At 36.3% G+C, this 17,952-nt stretch overlaps 2 protein-coding genes across 3 annotated transcripts; one reads left to right on the top strand and one right to left on the bottom strand.

Annotated features, from left to right (window-relative positions):
• Window positions 1-2,831: 2,831 nt before the first annotated feature.
• On the bottom strand, window positions 2,832-10,357 carry LOC113545819 (polymeric immunoglobulin receptor). 2 transcript variants are annotated; one of them, XM_026945438.3, is made up of 8 exons: window positions 10,195-10,357; window positions 9,781-10,101; window positions 8,048-8,371; window positions 5,876-6,217; window positions 4,689-4,781; window positions 4,466-4,576; window positions 4,136-4,191; window positions 2,832-3,955 (listed from the first exon to the last, which is right to left on the bottom strand). In XM_026945438.3, exons 1-8 carry the CDS (start codon window positions 10,232-10,234, stop codon window positions 3,602-3,604), a joined length of 1,641 nt encoding a protein of 546 aa, XP_026801239.3. In that variant the 5' UTR covers window positions 10,235-10,357; the 3' UTR covers window positions 2,832-3,601. The 2 variants fall into 2 exon arrangements, with proteins under 2 accessions (XP_026801239.3, XP_026801240.3); XM_026945439.3 differs by lacking the exon at window positions 8,048-8,371.
• Window positions 10,358-13,168: 2,811 nt separating this feature from the next.
• LOC113545865 (polymeric immunoglobulin receptor-like) lies at window positions 13,169-17,384 on the top strand. Its single transcript, XM_026945492.3, has 6 exons — window positions 13,169-13,390; window positions 14,105-14,434; window positions 15,677-16,006; window positions 16,492-16,617; window positions 16,737-16,844; window positions 17,308-17,384. The coding sequence occupies exons 1-6, from the start codon at window positions 13,258-13,260 to the stop codon at window positions 17,382-17,384; spliced, it is 1,104 nt and encodes a 367-aa protein (XP_026801293.3). The 5' UTR covers window positions 13,169-13,257.
• The last annotated feature ends 568 nt before the right edge of the window (window positions 17,385-17,952 follow it).

The raw sequence follows: 17,952 nt of genomic DNA on the forward strand, positions 1-17,952 counted from the left end.
ATGCTGTGACAATAAAGCCACTTGACTTGACTTGACTATACTGTATGTTTTTATAAATTGTGTGTGTATGTTTTTATAAATAACATCAATTAATGTAATTTTTGTAATTAGTGACTTAATGTAAATAAGCCTAGTCAAGAGATTGAAATGCTGGAAAGTAATATTTTTAAATAATTATATTTAGTATTCGATTGAAAACCAATTATTGATTTTGGTATTGATTTAATCATTTGTTGCAGCCCTAATAAGCACTATTTGAAATAAATCTAACAAATAATTTTATGCTGAATTTATTTATTTTTTTTGTTTATGTTACACTTTATTGTCTAACAATCGGTATAATTTTTAGAAAGTATATAAAAATAAAATACAAAGGTTGAATATTATCCCACTATTTGATGTGACAGATTTCTGATGAAAAGCAGTGTGTTTTGTGCACTGCAATGATATTAAGGCTTTAGGTTGGTCAAACCTTGACCACTGTGGTCAGAATTTACACTAACTTACACTACTGATTTAGCAGTCTACTTCTGGCTATTTACAGACATAAACACACTCACACACACTCACACACACACACACACACACACACACACAATCTTTCTCTCTCTCAGGCTGTAGCTGTGTCACTGTGTCAGTGTGTGGTAGTGCCAGGGTGAGGAGTGTTTGGAATGAAGGCTGCTTTGATAAGGACTCAAACAGAGAGGGAAAGTTAGTGGGAAATTTAGCACACAGATTAACACACTGGAACTTTCTGGAAGATCCATACTGTACTCAGACCTCATAACAAACATTAAATTATATAATAATAACAAATGAACATAATGCAAGTAGTGTAATTTTTGTAAAAGACAAAATAAAACAATCTATTATTACCAATATGTTATTATCAAAACATTTATTATAATTACTAATACTATTCTTTATTGTATTATATATAAAGGTTTTGTGAGATTCATTGCTAATGTTGTTGTTGTTGTTATTTATGTAGGTAAAGCTTCCCACAGGTTCCCAGCCCTGGTCCTGGAGTACCCCCTGTGCTGTACGTTTTAATGTATTTCCTGCTCTAACACAGCCACTTCAGTTCAGGATTAGCTGATTACTTGAATCAGGTGTATTGGGAGAGGGGAAAGCACTGGACAGAGGGTACTCCAGGACAAAGATTGGGAACCAGAAAATGTGTTCTGCTATGCAAAACCATCAGGTTAAGGCATAGGTTCTCAACCATGGTCCTGGAGAACCTCCTGTTCTGTATATTTTAGTGTTCTCTCTGCTCTAACACACCCACTTCATCTCAGGAAGGGCTGTTAATTCTCAGGAGGCTGAATAGTTGAATCAGGTGTGTTAGAGCAGAACGAATACCAAAATGTGCAGCACAGGAGGTTCCCCGGGACCATTTTTGGGAATATGTGGTCTAAGTGAGCTCCCTAGTGGTGAAGAATAAAGCTGCGGTTCTAACATAAAAAAACAGGAGCGGGTAAATATTCATTCATTCATTTATTCATCTTCAGTCATTGCTCTATTCTGGTCAGGGTCATGGAGGATCCTGAGACTATCCCGGAAACAATGGGAGCAAGACGGGACATCCCCCCGGACACAATGAGAAACACACATTCATACCTGGGGCAATTTATTGTACACAGTCCAACTACTGGCATGGTTTTGGGAGGTGGAATGACACTAGAATATCTAGAGGAAATGCACATGGATACAGGGAGAACATGCCAGTAACATGAGCTCATGATGGAAGCAGTGAGCCTGGAGCTGTGAGGCGGCAACATTACCCATTACTACACACACATTATCCTAATGTGCTGATTATGCTGCAGTTCATTAATTCATTTATTTATTCATTCATCTTCAGTAATTGCTCTATCCTTGTCAGGGTCATGGAGGATCCTGAGACTATCCCGGGAACACTAGTCACACATTATCCTAATAGATTATGTGTGACAAACAATTTTGCACCTCTCTTGCTACTTCAGTCATGGGCTACCTGCACTTAATGTACGTTGCCGGATGCCCTTCCTGACGCATCCCTGTTGCATGCAACCCCAGTGGCTGGGGTCGGTTCCCTGGCCGGGGATCGACCGCAGGCCACAGCGATGAGAGTAGCGACTGTGACCTAACTACTAGTACTCCAGGGACCCCTAAAAAATGATTCAATCATAAATATGATTTTATGACTTCTACAATTTCAATACTGACAATCTAGAGCAGTATTTCTTAATCCTGGTCCTGGAGTAGCCCTGTTCCCAGCTCAGCTGATTCAACTCATCAACTAATGAACAAACCTGAACCAGGTTAAACAAGATGAATCAGAGGAGAGAAAACAAGCGAATGTTCAGATCACAGGTACTCCAGAACCAGGATTGAGAAACATGATTTAAAGAATAATGTGTGTAACCTATGAGGAAAGTGCTTAGTGTTCAGATAGTTGTCAGTTGTGTGTCTTTTTGAACATTGAAGAAATCTTATGTACTAGTTTAAAGAAAAGATGAGCATGTACTATTCTTGTTTTTGGATTACTTAGTAGTGGTAGTTTTTTTTATTGTGAATATAGTTTAACAACATTTCCATTTACTTAATAGATGTAAACATACACATAGCATGCATTAATTAATTAAGCAATGCATTAATAATTAATTAAATGTTAAAAGGCATACATGTTAAGGGTAAACTATACATATATGTATTCCTTCCGATTATTCATTGACCTGCTGAACCACATCACAATCATCAGCAATTAATTAAGAAATAAAACTTTCTGGGGTGTTTTGTTATAGAAAAATCATCAACAATGAGATAGTGTGATGCAACACAAAGCCGAGTTATGGTTTATTTGGAGTGTTTTATTCAAAAATTTGCAGACATTAACAAATTTTATCTGTTCATAGTTACATTTTAATATTGTGGAGCACTGAAACTGGAGACTCCTTCCTGACCTGTTAAATATTTTAATTCAATTCAGTTAGACTTATATAGTGCAGTTAACAATGAACATTGTCACAAAGCAGCTTTACAGAAATCTACATGTACTGTAGCTTTAAACGCTCACATTACAACTTTACCAGATCAATAATTACACATTTCTTATTCAGGGTCTGGCATATAAGTCCAGGTAGAAGTTGCTACTAAAAAAAAAAAAAAAAAAAAAAAAACATATTAGAACGAGAGTATTAATATAAGCTGTGATGTGAATTACAGCTCGCGCTATTGTCAGAGCTGCTGTTACAGAAAATTATTCAACACCTCCTGGCCAATCAGGATCAACAACATTGCTGTTGTATTAAACAGTATTTCAAGGCGAAAGTGTAAAACAAACAAAATGGCAAACAATAACTGCATGTGCTTCTTCAATTATTAAGTAATTAAGCATATTTGACAGATTCATTGTATTCGGTAAATACACTCAACATACACTTTATTAGGAATACCTGTACACCTGCATGCTCATGCCATTATCCAATCATACAATAACATGGCAGCAATGCAATGCATAAAATCATGCAAATACAGGTCAAGTGCTTCAGTTAATGTTCACATCAGGTATGCAGGTGTTCCTAATAAAGTGGCCAGTGAGTGTGTACAGTATGCAAAACTAGCCATATGAATTACCATGACTCACTGTAGCATACTCACACGATTCCTCCTCCTTTTTAAACTTAATCTTAGGAGCTGCATTATCAGAGCTTGTGGCATTGGTGTGAAAATTTACTGTTGCGTACGTAAGATCTGCAGATTTCTCAACAGCGGACACTGAGAAGTCAGAGAGACTTGTGGGTAACTGAGCTGCGGAAGCAGTATTTGCAGAATCACAGGGGCTTGTTGATAACAGTGGGTTGGCGTAAACAGTTTGCGAAGGATCAGAGGGGCTTGTGGGTAGTTGTGCAGTAGAGTAACCTGTAGAAGTACCGGTTTCTGAGGCAGAAAGGGCTTTGGTGTCTTTAAAATCCTGATAATCACAGACAGCAAGAGGATCAAAGAAAAGGAGAAAAAAGAAAAACAGAAAAGGACATATTTAAAAGTTAGAATTATCATTATTTTTTAAATAAATAAGAGTAGAAGTTTTGTATTGAGCACATGCTTTGATATTAGGAATATCTTTACTGTGAAACACAAACTCATAACTTACGCCATGGCTGTTTCCTGAGCCTGGAACAGAATTCCTGACAAGAGATGGTGTACTTCCTGAAACAATTAACACCAACAATTAATACACTTCATTTAGTGACTTAAGAAGACAATATAACCACTAACACAAGCAATATAATGAAAGAATACATTTCTTCCTTAATTTCATTATTATCATTATTCTTGTTTGCTGGCTTCTCCAAAATTGTAACTGTTTTTTTTTTTTTTTTTTTTACAGTTAAACATATGTCTGTAAACAACATCAGTCACAATCATGCGCTAGTAATGATGTGATCCAAGTGGTGTGTGTGTGTGTGTGTGTGTGTGGTACCTCGTATCTTGCGTTTAATTCGGAAAGTCACAAAAAGGCATATGCTTCCGATCAGAAGCCCAATCAGAAGATTTACTAACACAGTGATCACAATGGAAACTGGGGAAAGTCCTGGAAAAGAAAAGCATGAGCGGTCTACATGCTGACGATAGAGAGGTCTGATCAGATCCATCAAAGCCTTGTAGTTAGACTATGGGTGTGGTATGCATTTAACTAGAATTACCCGTTGGAGCAAAAGTTGGTGTCGGCCATGATGATGATGATGATGATGATGATAATGATACCACTGAACGTTTTGTTGGTTTTGAGGGTGTAGCTAAAGCAAAGAAACAACTTTACAGTCATGTTCACCACAAATTTACTAAGACTCTTTCTAGTCTTCCTTTTGAAAATTCACGTGGTGGGTGTGTACTGTCATAATCTTATAAACTTATAATAACATTCAGAATGAAACTGTCATGAAGCAGAGGCAGGTGGTTGAAAAATGGATGTTATTTTGCGGTCATAAGACAGGCAATGAGCAAGCAATTAGGCAAACAGGACAACAGAGTCTCTTACACAGAAAGAAAATTGTGATATATAACGCACATAGTTGCACACTGAAAAAAAGTGGCGATACTTCAACGAGTGTACGTGACAGAGCTGTTTAAACAGGAAGCTGGTGTGTTAGAAGTCAGGACACTGTGAATGATGTAATATCCGGACTTGTTTTGGCAGAAGAACTGAATGTGACAGATGTTCATTTCACTTTGATATTATATTATTAATATAAGACAGAATGGGCAAATCCAGTGGTTTTCAACAGCTGTGTCTTGAACAGACATGCAGTGTGTCATGGGGGTGTTTTTCTTCTCCATTAAAAAGTTTTTTTTTAATTTGAAAACATTTATTTTCTATTTTCGCCCAGAATATTTTTTTTCTCAGACCTGCTATTGGTAGCCAGTAGCATGGTAGGCATGCAGTCAGAATTAGATTAGACTAATAAAAACACGTTCATACACACAGAAGTTTAATAGAATTTCATAGCAAGGCCTCAAAATGAAAATATTATCCTGGCTATGTCAATATGGTTTTACTTACTTTGAGGACAGAAGAGGGTTACGAAGTGTTTTGTATAGTGTTTTATAGCAAAAAGTGTAAAGGCATCCAAGCTTAAGTGTTATTTAGCCTCCAAAGTTTATTTGCTAGGAATGAAAGCCGTGACCTGCTGTCCTGTTAGATTAAAGTAGTGCATTACAACCTGGTTAGTATGCAGTGTCATTTGTGTATTAGATCAATAGCTAGTTACTGCACTATTCATTTTGAAAATAAACTTAAAGTACTAGAAAATGAAACTGCTTTTGCACACAAGCTAATGATAGTGGACAAATATGAATCCTGAGGCAACAATCACTAGATTAACAAACTCACCAGTAACTGTCAGGTTGATCTGTGTGAAATAAACCTTGTATACATGATCAGATTTCAAGGCTACTTCAGCTCCACACCAGTATTCACCAGAGTCCTGTTGAGTTACATTTTTCATGGTCATATTTAAGGTTTGTTTTGCACTGTCATCATACAGGGAGAACTTCCCCATATTTACATCTTTCCCGTTTTCCTTAACAGATGTTTTATGAGGACAAGCAGCTGTTTGCAACCTCTTGCAGAGAAACTTTGGGTCATTCCTGAGGGATTCTGGGTATTTACAGCTGACACTCAAATCTCCTCCTACATGGATAGTCTCAATGATGGACTTCTTATAGGACAGATCTGCAAATCCCAACCAATCAGAACAGTTTATATGTGATAAAGCCATACTTTAATAATCAATAACAAGCAATACAATAATTAAGGAAATAAAACATTAAAGTGTGCTCTTATAGAAAAAAAAAATCAACAACAGAGTGGAGTGATGCGGGCTGATGCAAAGCATAGTTAGTCTTGCCACCCCAAGTTGATTATTTTCCAATAACAGCACATCTTGACATGTTTTATTCCTCTTATACCACAGCAATTAGCAAATTTAGTAAAGGATGTTACATCATACTTTTTCAGTTTACTGTACAGTTACATGTAATGTTGTGGAACATCTGCAAACTAAGCTAATTCCTGTCATCACTTACTTAATAACAGCTATAAACTGCTGTTCCCTCACTTTGTCTTGAAGTTAATAAGACAGAAAAAATGCAGCTTGTCACCCAACTGTCCTGAAGAATTTTATTACAGTAGAAAACTTTACAGCATTACCTCTGACTGTTACAAAACACTGACACTGCACTGCAAAAACTCCTCATCTAGTCAAGACTTACAATCTTATTTCTAGCCATAAAATCTTATTGATCTTATTTTAAGAATAAAATACTATCTTACACACAGATTGTGTAAGATTATTACGATTGTTTTAAGATTATTTATCTTTTTTTTCTTATTTAGTTAGCAAAGCTTAAAGTTAGTTATTTTACCTGGAAATTAAGCTTATTTACCATCACAGGCATCATTTGAGGCCAGCCTTGTATCTTTTAAGACTTTGTTTTAGCTGTAATAACTGATCTTAAGGTTGCGCAGTAAAAAATGCTCAATAATCACACTTAGGACTTGTTCATTAGTATTATTTATTCCAAATGCTTGTTTTATGTCAACACCAACACATTTATTTACAACCTAACAACAAATGATAAGACTCTGCAGTATTAAGTCAGCACACTCTTTCCAATTATCCAGTATGGTTTTTAATTTCCAGTTTTAAGTGCAATGACATCTTCCAGATTATATTTTGGTTTGATTTTGCACGGTAACTACTGTGTTTTACAAGAGTCTTCATTTGAATAAATAATTGTTGGCAATATGTATGCGTGATCTTGATTTTAATAGTCTTGCTTTAAGTTTAAATGCTTTGTCTCATTTTAAGTCAGAATATAAAATGATGGCAATTCTTAAATTAAGAGAAATTATCTTGTTTAGTAGCTCTAGTGTTAAGATATTTTCTCACAAATTAAGATAAGCAAACTGTTTTAATGCTTATTTTAAGACATTTTGTTCTTTTCTAAAGCCTAGATATGTTTTCTTATTTCACGAAATCTTACCAAGTGTAATTATCTTACTGCACTGGCAGATAATTTGACTTGTTTCTAGTCTGTATCTTCTTAAATCATGCATTTGTTTCTTATATTTAGATGGTTATCTTTTGCAGTGTGGAGACTCCTTCCATAACTGTTAAATAAACATTTCCTCACAGAACACTTATCAACGATTTTCATCTATTTAAGAAATAAATATTTTTAAGCTTAGATTACATCCACCATAGAAGTCTCAGTGAATTAATTACTATAGAAATGATAACATATTACAAGAAGCAAATTAATTAAACATGTGATTTGTCAGCTCTGTGGTTTAAGAGAAATATAACAAAGGCTATTCTGGGAACACTGTAAAATTTCATATAATCACAACAGATTAAACTCATGGAGGAAAAGAGTAATTTAGAAATCAGGCTTACATCAAGACATGTCGTGCAACATTAGCTTTCATTAATAAAACTTAAACCATTACATATTTACAACATGTCTCTTTTTTCTAAAACACATAATTATAGCTATTCACCTTCTGTTACATTCAGCTTCACTACAGTGCGGGTCTCTATTTCATCAGACACAGCAACAGCACACGCGTATGTTCCAGTGTCCTCCGTAATCAGCTGTCTGATAAACACCCTGAAGAATCCTGCACCTCTGTTGTCATGAATTGAGAATCTGCCATCATGAGACCATTCACTGTACAGTTTTGTAGCTGTTCGATTAAAACACCATTGATGTGTTCCGATCTTACAGAAAGATTTTGGTTTGTCTTTATATTCAGCCTCATATCTGCACTTGATGTTGACTCCTCCCCCGGCATATGCACTCACTTCTCTAGAGATCAAGCTCCCTGTTATAAGCAAGTTAAATAATGCTCAATTAATTAAAAGTAGAAGCAGCCAGTAAAAATCATACTTTAGTTCAACTTCTTTATTTAAGATGATGTCTCAAATTCATGTCTTTAAACACAACTCAATTTGTAAGAACTGCCACTTCTCTAGAGATCAAACCCCCTGTTAAAAGCAAGTTGAAATCATGCTTACAATTTGATCACAGTGGGCCATATTAGTAGTCGGCCACTTAAATCCAAAAGTTTTGTGAACTATTTATATGGGAGAAAGTTACTCGTATTCAGAGACAGGTTACACACGTGCTTAAGTCGATTTTCTGTGTGCACCATTGAGATTACTAAAATTACCTGTGTGTCGTTCACACCACTGTGGTTGACAGGGTTTTGAAATAGCTAAGGCCACTGCTTTTAAACACAAGCACTTGCTTTTAAGGCTAAAAAAAAAAATTGGGGTATAGAAAATGCAGACTAAACATCTAATTAACATCTAGTAGGAGTCTAGTACATTGCCAATGAATAGTCTTAATTGTAATGATCACATTAATCACTGCAAATTTAGTTTAATTGAACCAAATGGCTTCCACTGTCATTATGTGGCAGTTTATAAAATAGCACTTGATCCAGCATATCTTATTATATTGCATTACATTTTTTTATATCTAAAAACTGAACAAAGCTACAGGATACTTAATTGAAACCGTTAAATTGTAATGTGTGCGCTTGATAAAAGTTATTTTATCATCCATTTATTTCAATATTTTCATTTGTTAAATTAATAAAATAATGTCAATGCCAAGTTAGGTTGTTAGTGGAACGTGTGCAACTGTAATGAAAACGTGCTGACGGTTTAATGGATATGCTGATAGCTCATTTTAAATAAATGAAATTCATAATTTTATTTTAAAACATTCAGTCCTTGAGGTAAGTAATGCCTCTGATTAAGATGCTGTTCTCCATGTGAAAAAAAAAACCCAAAACTTTTCTTGCACTTTAAAGGGATGATGCTATTATTTATGTAATTATGTCCTATTTATCTACTGAATATTGGCTTCAAATGTATTTACAACCCAAAATATAAATTTCAGTGTGACATATTGTGGTTACATCAAACTGTCAGATAGTGGCACTGGATTAAATACTGCTCCTCGCTCAAGACGATATCATGCAAGAAAATTGGGCTTAATTCCAATGACAGAATCATGCGTAATATACCTCTGTTTTAGGCAAACTCTGCAAACTCTTATGCAACTGTCCAAGTACACAATGTGCACAATTACACAATTGCATGCAACTGTCCATGTACACAATTGCAGTATGACCTCCTTATGACATGCCCGTAACACAAATCAGAATGATAATTTTTCTGAATGTTCAGGAAGATAAACAGAACGCAGTAGTGGGAGACTCACCTTTCTTTACCTTCAGTTCCACCAATATGTAAATGTCATTACTCAAACTTATATCAACTCCACACTGGTACATCCCAGTGTCCTGTACAGTGAGCTCTCTGATCATCACCCTGAACTCTGCTGATTTGGTGTCATCAAACAGTGAGAATCTTCCTGACTTTATCCACTCATTTTTAGCTTCTGTCTTTATTTGGTCAGAACAGCCTAGTGATGAACGCTTACAGAAATATTTTTTATTTTGTATGAATTCTGCATCATACTTGCACTTGATAAGGACTCCTCCTCCTGAATATCCTGTTACTTCCTTGGAGGCTCCTCCATCTAACAAAACACCAAAAATCCATCTGAGCAAAACCTTCCTTCATGTAACACTGCTGCTGATAGTGAGGATTATTTTGAAGTGCATTTCTTTACCTGAGATCAGGCAGAGGGCGAAGGTGAGGAGGATCTTCATCCTGAGTTCACACTCACAGATCTCCACACCAACTCCACTTCAGAAAGATGCACTATTAAATCTCCTGTTCTGTCACACACTGTTACTGTCTTTGCCCCGCTCTGTGAACTTGCTGGGTCTTTATTTGCATCTTGTCCACAAAGTGAAGCAATGTCCACTTCCCATTTTGGCTCATTATGAAAGTATGTGCAATGTGTGAGAGATGTTACAATACAAACCCTTTCTCCTTTCACTGATGTGAAAAAAAAAAAAAACATTACTAGTTTTGATGCAGCTAATGTATTTTTGGGTTTCTTTTTCTCTGCAGTCTCTGTTCAGTTATAGAAGACGTATTAATAAGTATTAATCCATTTATATTCAGTACGTGCTTTATCAGGGTTCTGTTGGATCCGGAGCGTATTCCAGGAACCCCATTGGGCGTGAGGCGGGAATACACCCTTGACGTGACACAACTACATCACAGGGCACCACACACACACACACACACACACACACACACACACACACACACGCACACACCTCAGAATAATTTAGAGTCCTCAATCCACCTACCTGCAGGTTTTAGGACAGTGGGAGGAAAACAGAGAACCCAGAGGGAACCCACATGGACACAGACAGAATATGCAAAATTCCACACAGACAGTAACCAAAGCTCAGGATCGAACCAGGGACCCTGGAGCTGTGATACAGCAATGCTATTTATATTTACGCTAATTTGAGTTCGAAAATTTCAAAACACATTACATAGAAAATATTAAAAGATTAAAAAAAAAAAACACTTTATATTAAGGTCCCCTTAACTAACATAGTTTACATTAATTAACATGAAAGAACCATGAACTTTAGCATTAACACACCATCAGGAACATTAACAAAGTAACTAACCCGTGTGTTAATTGATGCTTTTGTTTTTTAAATAATGAGTCAAGTGATCCAAATCATCAACACCTGCACTAACCCATGCATATACCTTAACTGAATTCAATTAATCCCACAAAAAACAGCATGGGCAACACCTTAATGAAAATGTCTGAGGTTAGTATCCAGAAAACTTCAGAGAAAATACTGCAGAATTATATATCAAACATGGCGTTTAGAGTTTTCCCCTAGGTTTTAATCATATTTTATTCTTAAGATGACGTCACTGAAGAGTTTCTCCTCTCGTACTATTGTACACTTACTGTCTTCCTCCTGAGTCTCTCACATAATCCTCTAGATGGCAGCAGCAGCATCAGAAACAACTCAAAATGGCATCTCATTTCCCCCTTCGACCTCCTAAAAATTTAACTTTTGTATGATAATTTTTCAACAGTGAATCTAAGAAAACTTCTCTGGCAACAATATCTCATTTTCCCAAGGAAAAGCATAGCAATTACAAAAAATGTGGTTAGCATCTATGCTAATGGCATGAGGACAATAAGGACATTCTGATGAATTATTTAAATGCATTTTTCTTTCATGTATTTATTCTTAAATATATAATTTTCCTTGAACCTCTAATTTACTTAACTTCATCAGTCAATATCAGATTATTATTGGAAGTAAAGAAAAATTAACAAGAGAAGTTACTTTTCGTCTTCCCATGATCTTAAGGAAATTGAGACGATGCCACTTCCTGTTGAACATATGTATAACTTGTGGAATATACTGGTAATGTTGTGAAGTGACTGTTGTGGACCTGAAACTGATATTTTTCATAACATAATAGATGACTTATGGAAAAGGATGTTTCATGAGATGAGATGTTAAATGGATTCACGCATTAATAAAAAAAAATAATGCATAATGTAGTTATAGTGAGCTGGGACAGGCAAAATGCTGTTTTCTATGTGTTACTGATTTTGTAGGTTTTTATTAATGTTTTTAAATGATTTATCTGAAACATTGGTTGTTGTAAATGACACTTTATATATATTTACTTAACCTTCTCTTTACATATACACACACACACACACACACACACACATATATATATATATATATATATATATATATATATATATATATATATATATATATATATACATACAGTCAGGTCTGGAAGTATTTGGACAATGACAAAGTTTTTGTGATTTTGCCTTTATACACCACCACAGTGGATTTGAACTAAAACAATCAAGATGTGATCGAAGTGTAGACTTTCAGCTTTATTTTAAGAGGTTCCACAAATATATGGCATTTACTATTTAGGAATTACAGCCATCTTCAGCAAAGTACCTCCATTTTCAGGGGCTCAAAGGTATTTGGACAAAGTGACATAATTGTAAATATAACCATAATTTTAATACTTGGATGAAAATCCTTTGCAGTCAATGACTGCCTGAAGTCTGGAGCCCATGATCTCAAAACTCAAATTCTGAGTTTCCTCCATGGAGATGCTTTGCCAGGTCTTCACTGCAGCCACCTTCACTTACTGCTTGTTTGTTGGTCTTTCTGCCTTCAGTCTAGTCGTCAGTAACTGAGCTCAGAACTTCAAAATGTGTGAATATTTAGTGGTGTGATTCCCGGAGTAGCAACAGAAAATAACTTCTACACACTGAAACTGTTACACATCTTGTGCTCTAGAGGGCAGTAGAGGTCTTCTGGCAGTAGACCAGTACACCCTGACATAGAGTAATAAATGTCCTCAGTAAAAATACTGGAGCACTGAGAGGAAAAATAACTCACATGGAGAAAGATGCTCACATGCAGAATGTTAATATTAAACACTCGTACACTTTCATATTATTGATTACACACTGTAACTGGTGAGAGGTGCATTTTATTTTTTGTGTAAGTCATTTGAAAGCACTTGGATTGCACTAGTAGTTCACACATATTTCACACATACGCTTACTGTTAAGCTCTTTCCCACACAGCTAGAAGGGGAAGTGGGTGCGGCATCACTTTCTGGTTAAGACTCAGATGAAGACACAGCACGTTCACAAAGCGGGACAGAGACAGTAACAGTGTGTGACAAAGCAGGAGCTTTAATATCTTTCTGAAGTGGAGTTGGTGTGGAGATCTGGGAGTGTGAACTCAAGATGAAGATCCTCCTCATCTTCACCCTCTGCCTGATCTCAGGGCTCACCGTAGAGGACACTGGGACGTACCAGTGTGGAGTTGATAAAAATGAGAAAGACATTTACCCATCAGTGGAATGGAAGGTAAAGGAAGGTGAGTCTCCCAACCCTGCCTTCTGTTTATCTTCCCAAAGCTGTACTGCAGACGTACAAAATACCAAGTAATTTTACTTCATTACTATACTTAAGTAATATTTCACTTTTTTTTTTTACTCTTTACATTTTCTTTTAGATCTTTTGAATTGTGAGATCATGATTTAATCTGCATTTTCCTTTTGCAAAATCAGTGCATTTTAAGTTTAATTCTTGACTACAGTTAAAATGTCCAATTAAATCCAAACCAATCTCTGCACCTGCCTGTTGAGCTCACCTGTTGAACTCACCTGTTTCCTGTTAACCTTCATTTATTTCTATGAATTTATTCCAGTTCATTCATGCCTTATCTTTGCAAGGTTTTATCATTCCAGCGCATGTTTGTGAGCTGTGATTTTTCTATATTTTATATCTTTTTTTTGGTCTTTTTGCTTAATTCCTACATTTTGATTCTGATTGTCCTGCATTGCTCCATTTGCCTGATATATGACCCCTGCCTTTTTTGACCATGAGTTTTTCTGCTGATTTAGACTGTTAAAAAATGTTTAATGCTTACTTCCATCAGCCACAAAATCATAAAAATTAAGTTGTAAGAAAAGGCTCAACCTCTAAACCTGTGAAGCTGAGTCATGTTTAATGACATGAATTTGAGACAGCATCTTAAAAAAAGAACTTATACTTCTTATACAATTTATACTACAATTTTTACTCTAAGTTTCAGGGGGTTTGATCTCTAGAGAAGTGAGTGCATATGCAGGGGGAGGAATCAACATCAAATGGAGATATGAGGATGAATATAAAGACAAACCAAAATCTTTCTGTAAGATCGGAACACAACAATGGTGTTTTAATCGAACAGAAACAAAACTAAACAGGAAATGGTCACATGATGGCAGATTCGCAGTTCATGACAACAGAAGTGCAGGATTCTTCAATGTGTTTATCAGACAGCTGATTACGGAGGACACTGGAACATACGTGTGTGCTGTTGCTGTGTCTGATGAAATAAAGACCTGCACTGTAGTGAAGCTGAATGTAACAGAAGGTGAGTAGCTATAATTATGTGTTTTAGCAGAAGAAGCATGTGATCATATTTATTGCATATTACATTAAATCTAACTCATTAAATGTTGCATGAGCTAAAGGTAAAGCTAAATTGCCAGCTGTCACGTTAGAACTCAGCTGTGATTTCTGAATTGTGTTTTTGCTAATGAGTTTATATTGCTATGGTGATATAAAATATTACAGCTCTCCTAGAACAGAATTAATCATATTTCCCTGTTACCATATTGACAGAAGAGGACAGGATTATGTTACCATATATGTGTGGAGGTGTGGGAAACCTGGTCAGATTTTGCTGTGGCTGAATTCTAGAAGAAAACAAAAATATTAAAGAAGAAATGTTTTTGCTGTAACAGAACGGAAATAAGCCTAATCATTTTGTAAACAGATTCCGACTTTCAAAATGCTACAGTCAGATTTAAATCTTTAGATGCTTTTTTTTTTCGTTTTCATTGTTGGGGGAACCAGACTTTAAAATGATATAACTTTACTTGTCTGATAATCAATCATCCATCCATCCATCTATCTTCAGTAAGCACGTTGTCCTGGTCAGGGTCACGTGGATCCAGAGCTTGTCCTGGGAACTGTGCACAATGCAGGGGAATTGACGTCTAGGGGCAATTTAGCCAATCCACCTACCAGCATTTTTGGGAAGTGGGAGGGAAACCGGAGAACCCAGAGGAAACCCATTTGCAGACAGGGAGAACATGTAAAACTCCACACAGACAGTAACCTGAACCGATGATCCTGGAGCTGTGAATGTTATCTACTGTGTCACCAGACCACTCAATTAAGAAACAGAAAAAGAGAAACATTTTTCAGTTGAGGAACGTCCGTAGCTCTCCAAACTTTTAAAAATAGTAGAAAATATCAAACATTTCCCCTTGTGAAGGGTTTTTCCAGGCTGCTACGCATATATTGAAGAATGCTGACATAATTAGTGTACCTCCACAAAACTGGATTGTAAGAAATGGGACAGGACTTTTACTGCTTCATCTGAAGTCAGAAAGATACCATGTAAACCTTCTCACACATGAAGAGAATGATATTTATTACATGTTTATTTTTGTATGGTGTGATGAGGTGCCGTCATGTGGCATTGCACAGAATTTCAGGAAAACTTTTAGTGTTAAAACTATATAGTAGAAAATATAAATATTCATCATTGAAGGGTTTTAGCAGGCCACTATACATATAAAATGATCTCACTGGTCGTGATTTGCAGATCTGTCCTATGAGAAGTCCATCAGCAAGACTGTCCATGTAGGAGGAGATTTGAACTTCAGCTGTAAATACCCAGAATCCCTCAGTGGCAACAAGTTTCTCTGCAAGAGGCTGCAAACTGCTGCTTGTCCTCAAAAAACATCTGTTAAAGAAAGTAGGAAAGATGTAAATATGGGGAAGTTCTCCCTGTATGATGACAGTGCAGAAAAAATCTTCAATGTGAGTATTAGAAATGTAACTGAGCAGGACTCTGGGGAATACTGGTGTGGAGCCTCCTGGAAATCTGATGGATACAAGGTTTATTTCACACAGATCAACCTGACAGTTACTGGTGAGTTTGTAGAGACATGGAAACACACTGCATTTGACATTACAGAGGCTTTGTGTGAGGCATAGAGTCAGTGCACATCCTAACCAAGACTATTCTGTAATGTTATTGGTTAGTGAATATAACAATAATGGCAGGACAAATAGAGCAGTTATTTTTAGAAAGAAGCTTGTTATCACATGGAATTGAAGTGATCTAGCTGATATTATCTGTTAAACTTCTGACTTCTATCCTTTCAGAATAAATGTGATGAGCAGATTTTTATTAAGCTCAAAGTCTGTCCTCTGTTCTTCCTGTGCACATGTGTATTTTTGTTTCAGTACTCTTCCTGTGATTTATCAGATGTATAAACAGCAGTCAGTATTTCTGAAGTTCCACACATACAAAATGTATCCTGTAATGTGTTGTATTTGTACTGCTATCAGTCATATACCAGATTTACTCACTTCATGTCATTCATTAACTAACTAAACCTTTTACTGCTTTAGAGCCACGTGTCTCAGGTTCAACCTCAAAACCAACACAACCTTCATCATCATCATCATCACCGTCACCATCGTTGGCATCATCATCATCATCATCATCTGACCTTATACAAGCTTCTCCTCCTGCAGGTGATTCTGCTCAGATACACATCACACCTGTAGTCTAACTACATGAATTTGATTAATCTGATCCCTTATGAATGATCAGCATGTAGGGTAAAGTCACTGTCTTTTTGTTTCTCTTCCAGGATTACCAGCTTCCACTGTGATCACTGTGTCTGTAATTCTGCTGCTGCTGTTCCTGATTGGAATCATATTGCTCACTTTGACTCTACAAAAGAGACATAAGATGCAAGGTACCCCCACACACAGAAAACACATGATAAAATGTTTAACACGAACATGCAGGTGGGAGGATGTGTTTGATGCAATCTGATGCAATCTGTTTGATGCAGTCTGAAGACGTTAATGAAGAAGAATGCCTGAATAAACAAATGATTGATGACCAATTCTCCACAAGTCTGTTTAGCTGATTTTTTTCTCTAAAGAAATATTTACTGCAATACTTGCTATTTTCCAGATTTGTTTTAAATATTATAGTGCAGTCTCTCTCTCTCTCTCTCTCTCTCTCTCTCTGTGATATCACAACCAAAAAAATTCAAGTGGAAAACAAATAGAAACAAAAGTGAGCACAAACATACTTGTGCTCTCGTCTTTAATGTTAGTTTATCAGTGTCCGTGGAGGCGTGAAGAGAAGCACACAACAAAGATAATCTGTTGCAGAAACTTTATATGTAAAGCATAACTCTACATCAGCAGGGTTTATGCTCTTGCCCAGTGCTGATGGGTTTGACTACAACTATCCGCACCGGAGCCTGCGAGCATACTCACGCTAACATAAGCAAACAGTGAACTAGTCCCCGTGTAATCACGTAACAGCCTCTAATTGAACAATACAGAACTCATTATTAGTACATATAAAATAACTATAACTCAACTTATATTTAATTAACTAACACTATAACACCCCCCCCTTTTTTTTTAGCTTGGCAGAGTCCCTTCTGCACTACTGAGGGTGAATAGTTAACTTTTCTTCTTTCTTTTTTTTTTTTTTTTTTTTTTAGTCCATATAATGACTTGGGGCCCGAACAAGTCGCCCCCTTTATGTCTTCGTCCCCTCTTTTCCACAGTGATATGGATCACTGTTAGAATCCTTTGTGAGAAGGGTCTGAGGCTCTTTTGACAAAAGTTCCGTCCTTGGTCAGTGTGAATTTCAAGGGAACGCCAAAGCGAGAAATAAAGACAAACACCAACCTCTTTGCAGTTGTCTCAGCTCCTTGCTCGGGAATAGGGAATGCCTCGACCCAGCGGGTAAACTGGTGGATTATAACGAGAATGTAACGGTTGCCTGACTTAGATTCTGGAAATGCAACTTAAAGCAACTTTTGCTTGTAATACAGCACT

Source organism: Pangasianodon hypophthalmus, chromosome 2 (assembly GCF_027358585.1).
Source record: "Pangasianodon hypophthalmus isolate fPanHyp1 chromosome 2, fPanHyp1.pri, whole genome shotgun sequence".
Taxonomy (NCBI): Eukaryota; Metazoa; Chordata; class Actinopteri; order Siluriformes; family Pangasiidae; genus Pangasianodon; species Pangasianodon hypophthalmus.